The following is a 12,919-nucleotide window of genomic DNA, read 5'->3' as shown; positions in this document are numbered from 1 at the left end:
ATAGCGATAAACCTTTATATCCTTTGACAACCATCAAAATTATACTGTCAATGCTAAAGATACTAAAAGTGTATGGATTTACGTAAATAAGTGGCATGACGCTATGACACTGTGCATAGGCATGCCACTATATTTAACTGAAAACTGTAAAATATTTAAGAAAATCTTCTCCTGTGATGATATTGTGCATACTCACAAGAAGGGGATGTACAGTGTTTTAGCTGATGATCTATAAAGTTGCCGTGAACACTGAATTAGCAAATACTAAATCGTTGCTTCTAGGAGAAATACAGGTTAGGTTCCTGTGAGCCTGTGATCACAATATTTTCATTAGCTAATCAATACATAACCTTGTTTTATGTGTATTTCTGTTTAAAAACACCTTATGTAATATATATTGTTGATTCATTAGCACTGAACTATAGCCAACAGCACTGTAAGTGAAAACCTGAACAAACCTAATCTAATGTGTGTATTTTCTCTGTAAGGCACATGAAAGCCTCCTTGGGCTTGGGATCACTAAATAGCAGTTGAGCACTATGCTTGGGGGCCATTTTAAACATTGAATTCACTGACAAAAATCTCAAAAATGGGAAAATGAGCATTAAATAGACCATCAAGAGGACTCTTGTTTCCGGTATAAGAGCTGAAAGAAGAAGGCAGAGTATCTATCACCTTGCTCAACCTTGGCTGGGAACTAAAATTTTTTGTCACCCTGTGAATATTTGTGAGTGACCATGAGAACTTTGTGAGTATAGATTTGGGAATTACCAATAAATTTTAGCAAGTAGGCAGGTTCAAAATGCAAAACCCATAAATAATGAGGATGGACAGAACTTTGTAAAACCTCAAAGTCATATGGCAAAGGATGTGGGTAAAGGGAAGATTAAAAAATTGGAACCAGTGATGCCTAATCTTGGGCTTCGTCTCAGACTTATTGAATCAAAATCTGCATTTCATATTCCTCAGGTGTTTTTATGCACCTCTGAGACATGCTGCCCTCAATACCATGATAGGTACATCCATACCAGATGGTGGAAGTTAAACTGTATAAACCATATAAACCAGATGGTGGAAGTTAAAATGTACAGTTTAACTCTATGAATTAGAGTCCTACATTTGTAAGGGTTTTATGGGTCTAATGGTTTGGGGTGTGCTAGGACAACCTCTGTAAGGTGAAAGACAAGTTATTGCATCTTGCAATTCCTATTAGCAGCAAAACGGCAGAGCACCTACTGGGCCTCTTTGGCTTTTGGAGATAGAATGTACACTTGGGAATACAGCTTCAACACATTTATTGGGTGGTATGGAAAGCTGCCAGTTTGAGTGGATCCCTAGCAAGACAGTGCTCTGCAGCAAGTCCCTGCTGGGATGCAAACTGTCTTGCTGCCTGGCCCTGTGTCTCAGTAGATCCAATGCTGCTATCTTCCCTGGAAGATAAAGATGTTGTGTGAAGTCTTAAGCAACCCTAACAGGTGAATCACAGTGCAGAACCTCAGGGATCTGGAGTAAGGCAATTCCTTTGATAGTAAGTAATTTGAAAAGCAGCCCCTGGCATGCACTGGGCCCAGTAGAGACTAAAGAGTCTGGCCATGTAACGCTAGTGATAATGCAACTAAGCCCATCACGAGCTGGACACTGCCAGTTTTACCAAGCCGAAGTGTTAGGTGAGTATAGCAGCAATCCATTAGATAACGATGAAGAGGAGTTAAGGTAATGAAATACCTCTGAAGTCAAAGAACAGTGGCCAGAAGAATGTGGGTGGGAGAGTTGGAAGTTTCCCAAGAAAGAAAAAGCTCAGCATAATATTATGTTTTTCTGACTCCCTAACTGCTCTCTACCTGATTTCCTCTATTAGGTGCAGAATAGTAATATGCACTCTTCCCCAGGTCAAATTTGTGGAGTTATCATTGATAACTTCTGCTCATCAAAGGCATCATCCCTTAAAACAGAATCTCTTTAATCTGTGCCTTTCTCCGTGACTACTGTCTTAATTTTTTCAGCATTTATTTCTCACACGTTTTCCACATTATTGACAAGTGATGTTTCTGCATATCTGATCATCCCATTTATTCTTCAGATGTTTACTGAGCATTTTCTATGTATCATGCACTGGGTTAGGCCCTGGATAAATCATGTGAAGAAGAAAAAAGAGACACTGCTACTGGGCTCCTGGAATTTGCAGTTTGGTGAAAAAGATACATAACAAATCCTGCTTAAGATCCTTCAGTGGTTCCTTGCTGTTTTCAGGAAGCCCAGATGTCTTGACCAGGTTGCCTCTGTTTACCTCTACAGCATCACCTCTAATCAGCACCCTTTACTCTGCAGCCATAGTGCGTTTTCCCTTCTTCATAGCACCCTCCTCTCTGCCTAGGTAAAGTCTACCATCTTTTAAGGGTTCAGTCCAGGAATCCACTTTTTCAGGAAGACTTCTGGACACTCTCTTCCCCCTTCCTCCGTAATTCCAGCACACCTCATGCCATCACTATCATATAGGTACCACGCTTTTTATCCTGATTCTCCGTTGTCTTGTCCACTGCCTCTACTCCACAGTGAACTCAACTTTGTGTCCTCAATACTTAGTACAGTGATTTCTAGTACTCGACATTTTTTGTCAAATGGAATCGGATATATAGAAATACCCGCTGCCTCCCGCAAGAGCAGACAAGGCCAACCCATCACTCCTGCACCCCGACGAAGGAACAACAGCACCGTGCTGCAGGGCGTCCTCCGGCCTTGCTGCCTGGCAATGGGTAGCCACCTGGCGTCTGTCTCAGAATAGGACTCCGTGGCGCGCCTCCTAGCGCAGTCGGTTGACACTACAAGAATGGGAGGGTGCCGGTGACCACGCGGTCCCAGACCTGCGCAAGGCGCATGCGTAGAACGCGAGCGCTCGGCCAGGCTCGGCTCGGAAGAGTCCAAGCGTGAGGGGAGAGGACTGTGGATTCAGATACTGTTTTTCTCCCGAAATAGGAAGTTCGCTTATTTTTTTCCTCCTTGACAGCATCTTAATTTAAAACATGACAATTGACCTACGGCTCTGCAGGGAGCGGTTAAGACGTTGAGAGGCCCGTCAAACTCTTCATGGTGTTTAGGCGCTCCTCCTCCGGGCGGTGTGTTGGGAGGGCCCAGGTCAAGGCGCGCGTGGGCGGAAACGGCGGCGGCGGCGGCGGCGAAGGCGGCGGCTGTCAGAGCTGGAGGGCCGGGCACCGCGGCCATGGAGGGTCAACGCTGGCTGCCGCTGGAGGCCAATCCCGAGGTGGGCGCGCTTCGGGGCAGCCCTGGGCCGTGGGCAGGTGCAGAGGGAGCCGGCTTGCTGCCGTGAGTCCACGGTGGTTTGTCTCTAAAGCGTGTTCTCTGTTTCGTTTTCAGGTCACCAACCAGGTGAGTGAGGTGTCTGTCGCTGGGACCTCGGAGTCTTTTCTGTCTGCTCGGTCCGCTTCCCTGCTGGACTCCACCTCCAGGCTTCCAGGGATTCTGGGATTTAATTTCTTGAGGGCCCCTCTTGTTCGGCTTTACGCGGTTCCGCCCCTTTCAGAAAGGGCCCTCTCCCTGCCACCTGGCTCCTGGAGATTCTCCCACCACTCTTCTGGTCCCATTTCGCAGCCACCACGTATCTTGGGGACTCCGGGTCTGAGGTTTGGAGGGGCTTTTACCCTGTATTCCTATTCCCCTTCCTTCTTCGTTATGCCTCCTGTTAGTGCCGATTCCATAATTTTCCTACCGGTCTACCTTTTGGATGACTAATTTGCCCACACTTCCTGACTCCAAGCTTTGTAAACTCGCCCACCCAGTCCTTGTAATTTCATCCACCGCCTGCACTATGAAATCATCTTCCAATCATCTCTTGCCCCATCAAGTCACTTTTCTTCCCCGCCACGCCCCCTTTATCTTCCAGTCTTTTAAAGCTGGACGTTTAGTTGCTGTTGTATCAAAGAAAGCTCAGTTTAATAGTTCCCACGCCATTCTTTGCAATCTACAGCAATTTAAGTTCCTTCTGGATGTTGGTGGTTGGGGGTTGGGGAGGGAGGAGGGAACATTTCCCAGCCACTCAGAAGAACAGTAAGTGCTACCAGGTATAAACTTTTGATCTGCTCAGGTGTGCCTTATTTTACCCTGTTTTCTTTTCATTCTCAACAGCTTATTTATTTTTTACTGCTCTCCTAGTTTATCATACTCCCCTTACCTCCACTATCTTCCTTCTCATCACCAAGGAACAATTCACCGTGTTCTTAAAAATACTGGTTTTTGGTTTTCAAAGCTTGTAGCAAATTCCCTGGACAGAGAGACATCCTCGTCTTGTTCTCTATCTTAGGGAGGAAACATTTGATCTTTCACCATTAAATATGTTAGCTTTAGGTTTTTGGTAAATGTTTTTTAAATCAGGCTAAGGAAGTTCGTCTTTTCCGCCTAGTTTGATGAGAGTTTTTCTTATGAATCTATGTTGAATTTTCGCAGATGATTTTTCTGCATCTCTTGAGATGATCATTTAAGGAAGAAATAATACCAATTCTACATAAACATAAAAGAGGGGAGACGGCCAGGCGCGGTGGCTCACCCCTGTAATCCTAGCACTGGCGCTCTGGGACGCTGAGGTGGGCGTATCACCTGAGGTCAGGAGTTCGAGACCAGTCTGGCCGGTGAAACCTCGTCTCTGCCAAAAATACAAAAATTAGACGGGCTTGGTGACACACTCCTGTAATCCCAGCTACTCGGGAGGCTGAGGCCGGAGAATCGCTTGAACCCGGGAGGCGGAGGTTGCGTTGAGCCGAGATTGTGCCGCTGCACTCCAGCCTGGATGACAGAGCAAGACTCTGTCTCAAAAAAAAGGAGACACTTCCTAACTCATTTTATGCTAGCATTATCCTGACGCCAAACTAGACAATTCATAATAAGAAAAACTGCAAATCAGTATCCCTCATGAACATGGATGTAAGAAATCCTCTACAAAATATTAGCAAATAGAATGCAGCAACAAATATATAAGAAGAGTAACATATGACCAAGAGCAGTTTATCCTGGTGTTGCAAAGCTGGTTCAGCATTCAAAAATCAATGTAATTAGCCATATCAATAGACTAAAAAACAAAACTTTTTAGATGATGTTAATTATTTTAACAAACTAAGTTTGTGTAAGTAGGAACTTACGTCCTGTGATTCAGCTGCTAGTGGACCTTGTTTCTAGGGTGTCTTGAAAAACTATCAAACACATTAATATTTTAGGAGCACCTTTTTTAATACCAGTAATCTGAACAGGAGCTGGTGATTCTTTGGTGATTAAAATATTCATGGTTTTCTGCTTTTCAAACCAGTTGAAAGACAGTAAGCAAGCAAACAAGTCATTAGCATTTATTATAAGTACAATAAGAAAAAGAACATAGTGCTTTGATAGAGACCAACAGGGAAAATGTAATACATGGAATAGTGACAGGAGACCTTTCTGAGATGATATAAACAGACAGACAATGTTATTTAGTATATGATTGTACACTATATCTGGGATGCTTTGGCGTGATTTAGTTTGCTTTGTTTTTTAAAGAAATAATGTGCTTTTAGTGGGAGAATGGGCAAGTATGTAAGAAATGGTTATAACTAAAAATTTTGTGGTTGTTTCTTTATTCTCTATGTTTTAGTGGCAGAACCAAGAATAGAAGATGGATAGAAATTTAGTTAACTGACTTAGAATTTGGAGAATGAATAAACCCTAACAACAATATCCATCCCACCCTCTTTTATTTCCTCAACCTAATGGAATGGTAGGATCTTGAACTCACTCTGTTACCATCTGGTAATTGCATGTGTTGTTATTATAATCAATGTGAGCAAATACTGCTTTAGGCTCTGATGATGCCTAGTGTTGTATAAGAATGGCCATCACATGTCTACTGTATGCAGATGAGTATTAATTGTTAGACATTAGCTAGTAACCATGTGTCTCAGCAGATGTGGTAGACAGTGATTTCTCTTGTTGGTTATTATGCTGTCAGCCCTTTTAAGGATACTATGTCATGCTACAGGTAGGACTTAATCAGAATAAAATGAGTTAAATGATCAAAAAAATTATTTAAACATTTTAAACTCTATTTACCTGTGCATTTAAAGGGGTAAATGCAGCTTGCAGCTGATAGAAAGTTACAGATAATTAAACATCAATAATTACAACGTTTATAGAATGTGATACAGGCAATCATTATTATTTATGACCATACTAAATCTTCATTGTGATTATTTTTTGTGATTTGAGTACAGTACAACCACATTATGTATATTTTACATATTGTTGTGCTTTAGAACTAATGATTTTTGTTTATATGGACCCCTCTCCACCCCAAGGATTATTATTCCTACTAGTGATTTTATTGAGGAGGCAAAATATTTTCTAGCATAATATCGAAAGGGAAATAAATTTACTTTAGCATAACTATTCTATTTAGCCTGTATGCTTAGAGTTAGAAAAAGAATTAGAGGTCATCTGCTGGCTTATTGCCTTAAATAATCACAATAAATAAATCACATAAATTCTCATAAGAATTCTCTAATTAGTAGATACCATTTTAGGAAAAAATCTTTGTTATCCTGTCCTCCTTGAGCTGCTGCCTTATCTGTTTTCCTTCTTTGTAAACTTTCCACAAAGAATCGTTCATAGCTGCTGCCACTGCTACCTCATCTCACATTCTTTTCCTTATTCATTCCTATGTAGCTTGCTTCTGTGTGTACCATTTCGTAGTAACTACTTTTGTCAAGTTTACTAATGATTGCCACTTTGCCAGATCCAGTGATCACTTTTCTGTCACCGTATTTCTTGGCCCTTCAGCAGCATTTGGTAGAATAGCCCACTCCATCCTTACTGAAACATCTTTTCTTGGCTTCTGTGATAATTCTGATTGTCCTCTATTTTCCTAATTGCTTAGAAGAGTCTCTGTTGCTAGATCATCTCCCTTCCAACTTCTAAGGAGTGCCTCAGCCACTTCATCCTAGACTGCTCATCTTTTCTATGTATTTTCTTGCCCTAGTAATATTTTCTGTTGTATAGTTCTAATACAATCAGTTGTCACATAGATGACCCCATGTTCCTCGAAACTCTAACATTGCCACCAAATTGGAAGCCTGTATATTCAGCTAACTCTTTGGTATCTTCATCTGGATGTCTTATAGATACCTTAAACTTAACATGGCCAAAAAAGAAATATGGATTTTCATCTTCCCATCTCTGCTCTAAACCCTTTTCTTCCCCATCTTCCAAGGGCATAGCCATCCATGCAGTGTTCGAGGTGACGAGTTGATGCCATTGATTCTTCTTTCAGATTGCCATTCCAGAGAGGCCGTAGTGTTCTTGATTTGATTCTTGGATCGTAAACTCTGCTTTGCTATCTACCAGCTCTGAGACCATGGGCAGTTATCTAACCTCTTTGTGTCTTAGTTCCTTAATTTCTTCCTTTTTTAAAGACAGGGTCTTGTTCTATCTCCCAGGCAGGCTGGATTACAGTGGCACAATCATAGCTCACTATAACTTTGGAATTCCTGGACTCAAGCAATCCTCCCACCTCAGCCTTCCAAGTAGGTAGGATACAAGCTTGCACCATCACACCTGGCTAATTTTTGTATTTTTTGTAGAGACAAGATGGTTTTACTCTGTTTCCCAGGCTGGTCTCAAATGCCTGGCCTCAAACAATTAGTTCCTTCATTTCTTGTAATCTCTTCTAATCTTGTAAGATCACTATAAGGATCAAACAAATTACTACATGTAAAATACGTAGAACAATGTCTTGAACAAAGCATGCTCTCCATGAATGTCAACTATTTTTAATATTCCATTTCCCATTCCTCAGATCTGAATGATCTGCAGCTCTTATGGACTCTTCTTGCAAAGGCTATTCCAAATGTGGCTATTCCATTTCAGCTGCCACAGTGCAAGCCACCATCATCCTTAGCTTGGACAACTATAGTAGGCTCCTGACTAGTTCTTCTGCTTCTCCTTTTGCTTCCCCAAAATCTAATTTCCATATGCACCCAAAGTGGCCTTCAATAAATGAGAATCACATCTTATGACTTCCTGCTTATCGTACTCTACTGGTCTTCCAATGCTTGTCCTTAGAATATACTTAAAATTTTTTGTTTTTTTTAAACTTTTAGCTTCAGGGGTACATGTGTAGATTTGTTATATAGGTAAACTCTTGTCACAGGGATTTGTTGTACAGATTATTTCATCACCCAGGTACTAAACCTAGTACCTAATAGTTATTGTTTCTGATCCTCTCCTCAGCCTCCACCCTCAGGTAGGCTCCAATGTCTGTTCTTGTCTTTGTATCCATGTGTTCTCATCATTTAGCTCTCACTTACAAGTGAGAACATGTGGTATTTGGTTTTCTGTTCTTGCGTTAGTTTGCTAAGGATAATGGCATCCAGCTCCATTTCAAGCTTTTATCGTGGCTGAATGAGGAGGTACTGCCCATCTCTGACCCACTCATGCTGTGCAGTCTTTGAATGTGGAGTCTGTTCCTGCTTCAGAGTCTTTGCACTTGCTCATCCTTTGCTTGAGTCATCCACTCCTGGTTGTTTCATGGTAGGTTCTTGTCATCTGTGGCTCAAGTTCAAGTCATCTCATCAGTGAGTCTTTGAGTACACAGCTAAATTAGCCCCCCGAATCTGTACTGTCATCCTCTCTTGTTTTATTTTCTTCATAGTACTTCCCACCTTGTGAAATTATCTTGTTTATGTGTATACTTGTTTATCATGTCTATCTTACCACTAGAATGTAAGTTCTGTGAGAGCAGGGATGTGTCTGAAGTATGAGAACGGTGCCAGGCTCATAGGGGGCCATCAACAAATATGTCATTGTCAGATGGAAGAATGAATAGATCTTATAAAGCTGCTTTCCTGCTCCAGAAGATCTCCCAACATTATCTTTAATGTGGTCATGAATCCTTTGCCTATTTCAATGAGCAGCATTCTATCTCTCAAAGTGGTTTTTTTAATAATAATAATAATAATATATAAGTAGAAGAATTATATTTCTTTTATTGAAACAAAATCTGCTTTCCCGTAACTTTCTCCAGTTGTCTATCATTCTTCCCATTGAAACCATAGAGTAAATCTAATTGCTCTTTAAAAAACTCTTTAAATTAAAAAAATTTGCTTCTTTTTGAGATAGAGGTCACACTATGCTGCCCAGGCTGGCCTCCAGCTCCTGGGGTCAAACAATTCTGCCACCTCAGCCTCCTGAGTAGCTGGGACTACAGGCATGTGCCACTGTACCTGGCTCCTAATTGCTATTTTATGATATTACTAAGAATATCCAGGGACAGGGATCATAGTAATTTAAGTCCTCTCTGAACATGCTTAGAAACTTCAGCTGTGATGTCTTCCAGAACCTTATCATACTGGTCACCTGCTTTTGGGCTTTCTTTTCTTGGCCATTGTCTTTCATAAAATATGCCTTCTATAGGCATATTTTCTGCTGAGTAATCTATGTCGAGTACAGTGGGCTATTACATTATCTTAAATGATCCTTCTTTTAAAGCAGACTAACATTATATAACCTTTGTTGGCAATTTTGTTGTTAGTCCATATTGAGCCTGCAGTGAAGTAAACTTCATTTTTTCTTAATCCACACATAAAGTGTTTTCAGTGTTTCTTCATTATGTACTTTAATAATTATTCTGTATCATTAAAATGTATTTTTGCTAGTTTCTACACTGCCATTTTCTCATTTAACTAATAGTTATTCTTCTACTACATTTAGCAGTTAATACTAGTTTACCGGTAGTAATAACAAGTAATTAATTGCTAGGTAAGTATAATTTTACATCATAATTCAAATCATTAATAAATTAGTAACAAGGCAGAATCTCTGGCTGCCCTGAACAGACCATTAAAGACCAGAGGAAGTGGCTTTAAGAACAAATTTGAAAGGAAAGTGAATTTTATCTATTTTTTTTAATTTATAAAAATCAGAGTTTTTGTTATTTGACTGTCACCTAAAGAATGAGGAAGATTTGTTATAATTCAGGGACGGGAACGAATAGGTTTTTAAGACAGAGAAGTCTAGTTTGTATGCAAAAACCTGGAGGGAAGAGATGGTTATAGACACTTTGAAAACTCTCAGGAATTCATTGTGGCCAAGTTAGAGAATAAAGTACCAAAAAGATACTCTGGGCAGAGAGAAATGAAGCTGGAAAAGTAAATAGGTGCCATAGTGTTCAGAGCCTTGCATGTGAATTCTGGCAGGTGGCCTTGAAAAAGCACTTAACCTCCCAGATGCAGTTTTCTTATTGGCTGGTAAAGGGATACACTGGGTTGAGTGCAGTGGTTCACACCTAGTGAGCACTTTGGGAGGCCGAGGCCAGAGGATTGCTTGAGTGTAGGATTTCAGACCAGCTTGGGCAACATAGTGAGACGTCTCTGCTAAAAAATAAAAAAATTTAACTGGCTGTAATGATATATTCCTGTAGTCTCAGCTACCTGGGAGGCTGAGGCAAGAAGATTCCTTCAGCTCAGGAGTTAGAGGTTGCAGTGAGCTGTGATTGTGCCACTGCACTCCAGCCTGGGCAAATGAGCAAGACCCTGTCTGGAAAAAAAAAAAAAAAAAAAAAGAAGATAAAATGAAACCTGCCTTGCCATGGCAGTAGAGGTGAAGTGGGTACTGCTCCTAGCTCCTCACATACAGGGGTCTCAGAACATATTTACAAATAATTTTAAATATTCTTTAGTGAAAAATTTGTCATTGGACCATAGAATAAAAAGAATAAGTTGACTGAAGATTTTTTAACAGCCAAATATTATAATGTATTAATTATTTTCTCAATTGGCCAAAATTTTAGAGGCATTGTGAAAATTTGTCGAGTTAGAGGTTTTTTTGGTTATTTTATTACTCAATATTTAAGTTTGAAAAGCCAGAAGACTGGTGTTAGAGGTTATGAAACCTTTTATCCTGCTTGATGTGAATGGGATGCTTCTAATTAACTGTGTAGAGATGGCTTTGCAAATACGTGTATAGATAATTATCTTTGTGAGCAGTCTGGAAAAAATTTTTTGGTATAGTTTTAAGACTATCATTTTGTGTTTTCTCCTAGTTTTGTAAATTTAAATAGAATACATATGTATATCAGTTCTATAGATTTGTAACTAACAGCTACATATAATTATTGTAAAACTAATGCTTTTATAAAATACTAGAAAATAAAAAGGTGGATTCACACCACCCAAGCTAACTGCTAACATTTTAGAAAATTTCCTTCCTATCTTTCTGTATTTGCATACGATCATTTCAAACACAGGTTTGTTTTTTTAATTGTAAAAGTAGGACATTTTAATGATTTTTTTTTTTTTTTTTGAAGAAGTGAGTGGTAAAAGTTGACCCTCTTCTCTACCCTTTCTCCACTTCCCGGAGGTAGTCTTTATAGCTGCTTTTATTCTTTGTATTCAGGTAGCTTCTGGTGAGCCTGACTCATGGTAATCTGGAGTCAGAATGTAACTAATACATTCAGTAGATTTTAGTTGCATTGAACTTCTTTATATCTATCTCATTTAATTGTTGATATGAGTAAAAAGTTAAAAAGCATGATTCTGGTTAAAATTTAATCAAGTTATGATTTCATCTATTATTGGATCATTCATTATATCCTCAGTTTGATACTAATTGGTATCACTACAGTGGCTGCCTTTGGTTCCTAGTACTTTTTGTACTTGTTAGCTTTGGCTGACATGGAGTAGATTTGCAGTGAAGTGATTTACAGTACTTGCTGATTTTGTCCAGACCTTTCACTAAAATATTCTAACTGTGACTTTTAGTTTGCAGCACAGATGTAAAATTGCTCTGTTGTATGTACCATCGTGTTTTATAACTTTATAACAGGATGACTTTGTGGGTACATAAAATTAACAAATAAATTTAAATTCTCTTATCAGGGTTCATGATACTTTTCCTTAAAAGGCATATTTAGGTAGTCTTCAGATTTGATTGATGAATGCTAGGGTTTTACATTAGGAGCCAAATGTATCTTTTCTACTTCTTTTCCTCATTATACAGAGGCTTCACTGATGTATATAGACATACAGATGGCTAGGTTATCTACTAAAGTAGAGATGTAATCTTTAGTCAGTTCTAGAAATATAACTTGGGTGTCTGTCATTCAGCCATGTACAGTGCTAGACAATGGGATTAAAAACATTGAATAAGACAGTTTTTTCCCTTGACTTTGCAGTTAATTTTTATCCTTTTTGGTTTTCAGATAGAATTGAATACTGAAAAAGCATAGACTAGGAAATTTGGAGGAAGTGGAGAAAGGAGCAGGAAGTAGTTTGAAGTGCTTTAGTGAACTATAAATAGAATCAAGTAAGAATGGATGTAATGTAGAGGAGCCCATTGATCTCCTCAGCCCCGGACTCTTTTTTGAGACGGGAGTCTGGCTCTGTCACCCAGGCTGAAGTGCAGTGGCGCGATCTCGGCTCACTGCAAGCTCCGCCTCCCGGCTTCACGCCATTCTCCTGCCTCAGCCTCCCGAGTAGCTGGGACTACAGGCGCCCGCCACCACGCCCGGCTAATTTTTTGTATTTTTAGTAGAGACGGAGTTTCACCGTGTTAGCCAGGATGGTCTCCATCTCCTGACCTCGTGATCTGCCCGCCTTGGCCTCCCAAAGTGCTGGGATTACAGGCGTGAGCCACTGCGCCCAGCCCCCAGCCCCCAGCCCCCAGGCCCGGACTCTTATAGGGCATGAGACTTGTTGCAAGAATGAACCTAATCTATGCTGAACGCATTCTTCTAAGAAAGTTTTTATAAATCAGTACATTTCTTATTAAACATACCTAGAACCTTATTTTTGACCAATGATATCATTAGCAAGTAGATTATCTTCTACGAGCAGAGAAATGAAGGGATAAGGACAGCTCCCCTTTAAACAGGAAGGTCTTGTCTTACAAA

At 40.1% G+C, this 12,919-nt stretch overlaps 1 protein-coding gene across 6 annotated transcripts in view; it reads left to right on the top strand.

Annotated features, from left to right (window-relative positions):
• The first annotated feature begins 2,878 nt into the window (after window positions 1-2,878).
• Window positions 2,879-12,919, top strand: part of UCHL3 (ubiquitin C-terminal hydrolase L3) — a 61,353-nt gene continuing 51,312 nt past the window's right edge. The window contains exons 1-2 of one of the 6 annotated variants that reach the window (XM_055245213.2): window positions 3,172-3,259; window positions 3,373-3,384. In XM_055245213.2, coding sequence (XP_055101188.1) covers window positions 3,218-3,259; window positions 3,373-3,384 — 54 coding nt within the window. In that variant the 5' untranslated portion in view covers window positions 3,172-3,217. Of the gene's footprint in view, window positions 3,394-12,919 lie in introns of all 6 variants that reach the window. The other 5 variants (XM_063618757.1, XM_063618759.1, XM_063618756.1 and 2 more) reach the window with 5 other exon arrangements.

This window comes from Symphalangus syndactylus, chromosome 15 (assembly GCF_028878055.3).
Source record: "Symphalangus syndactylus isolate Jambi chromosome 15, NHGRI_mSymSyn1-v2.1_pri, whole genome shotgun sequence".
Lineage (NCBI taxonomy): Eukaryota > Metazoa > Chordata > Mammalia > Primates > Hylobatidae > Symphalangus > Symphalangus syndactylus.
This window is presented reverse-complemented; position numbering and strand designations above follow the sequence as displayed.